Source organism: Nansenia antarctica, assembly GCF_963989245.1.
Source record: "Nansenia antarctica genome assembly, chromosome: 7".
NCBI lineage: Eukaryota > Metazoa > Chordata > Actinopteri > Argentiniformes > Microstomatidae > Nansenia > Nansenia antarctica.
The window spans coordinates 59126710-59128169 of record NC_137677.1 but is presented as its reverse complement, the minus strand read 5'-3'; the positions used below and the strand labels follow the sequence as shown (position 1 = coordinate 59128169).

General features: G+C 42.0%; 1 protein-coding gene across 1 annotated transcript in view; it reads right to left on the bottom strand.

Annotated features, from left to right (window-relative positions):
• Positions 1–1123: 1123 nt before the first annotated feature.
• Positions 1124–1460, bottom strand: part of LOC308161782 (rho-related GTP-binding protein RhoE-like) — a gene marked incomplete at both ends in the record, with an annotated part of 6358 nt that continues 6021 nt past the window's right edge. Inside the window, one exon of the mRNA XM_080535853.1 lies at positions 1124–1363. Coding sequence (XP_080391979.1) covers positions 1124–1363 — 240 coding nt within the window. The remainder of the gene's footprint in view (positions 1364–1460) is intronic.

Genomic DNA, 1460 nt, shown 5'->3' with positions numbered 1-1460 from the left:
TCCACAGAAAACCCCAAACAGTCAGAGAATAGGTCTACTAGAACGGAGGGGGCTTCCAGGCCCCAATGTCCAATGTCCTAAATCGAGACCAGCAAAACAGAGGCCAGTAGTTCTCATAAGACTCAACAGCATAGACCAGTATGGACTTACAGTACACTTTGATACCTGTGTGTGTTCAATAAATGATGTTGTAATTGGTATATAAAGCATTTATAAGCATTTATGAATCAAACACATTTTCATAACTACAGTACCTGTACATTTTCACATTGGAAATTGACTGAAATGAACTATTAGTCACTGGTTTACAGTGTCATTTGATAAACTTCATTTGATAAACATAAACTCACTCAGACTTTAAAAAAACAAGCTAAACATTAATGGTGGGGCACAACATAACGTGACATGCAGGGGTCTGTTCAACATAAATGTCATAGAGGGTAACATGGCTTCCTGCAGGGGAGGTGGGTGGAGGTAAAGGTCCCATGTGTTTAAAATCATTCCTCATTCCATTCCATGCATTACAATGAGCCTGTCCTCCGATTTCTACCTCCACTAGCCTCCACTGGCCTTTTGGTTGTCAACCTTGCCACTTCCTGTACAATCTAACTTCTCATATCCTTCAACTTCTGTCCCCACAACGACTTTTCTAACTGAAAACGATCTGAGCAACTTCAGACCCAAAACAGTGGTACCTTCAAGACTTCAGAAAATGAAGCTTTTCAATAGTCAGGATTCTACAACCCTCCTTCTCCTCCATGGAATTCCAGTTCTTTGAGTAGAAGTAGAGCTAATTTTGGTAATGCCATTTTCCCCAAACACAATACTGTATGTCTATACTTTGAGATAAATTGTTTCTGATGCTGGTTCAACACGTATGTCTAATAACTCTTTGATCTTATGCTTTTTTTTTTTTTAACCCTTTTTTTCTGTTTCCTTCTTATTAATCCTGGTAAAAAGCATGATAAAAAAACACAACCACAGTTGTTTTCACAAGTTAAAAGTCATTGTGGACCCTTGGGGGAGATGATTGGGCTTTTTTAATAGTGCATAAAGCTCCACATAGTCTGTATTTCATTGAGCATTGTCCTCCAGTCCCAAGTCTTCCCATTCCACATCTCAATCACATAACGGAGCAGGTCTTGGCTTTGGTTTTCTGATAGTCTGAGACCACTTTGGGCATCTCTGCTCTGCTGTGAGAGATCCTCTTGGTGGACCTGGAGGATTTGAGTTTCAAGTTCTTGTTGCTCTTGTTGACGCAGGCCAGCGTGGCCACGTGGAAGATGTCTCTGACGCTGTTCTCAGACTGCAGGGAGGAACACTCGATGTAGGGGGCGCTGATCTGCTTGGCCATGTTGGAGCCCTGAGAGAGAGAGAGAGACAACAACAACACAATGAGGTCAGTCTCTGGAGCTAAGCCTCCTTTACAGACCATGCCAATGCTCACAGGACTGGCAAAG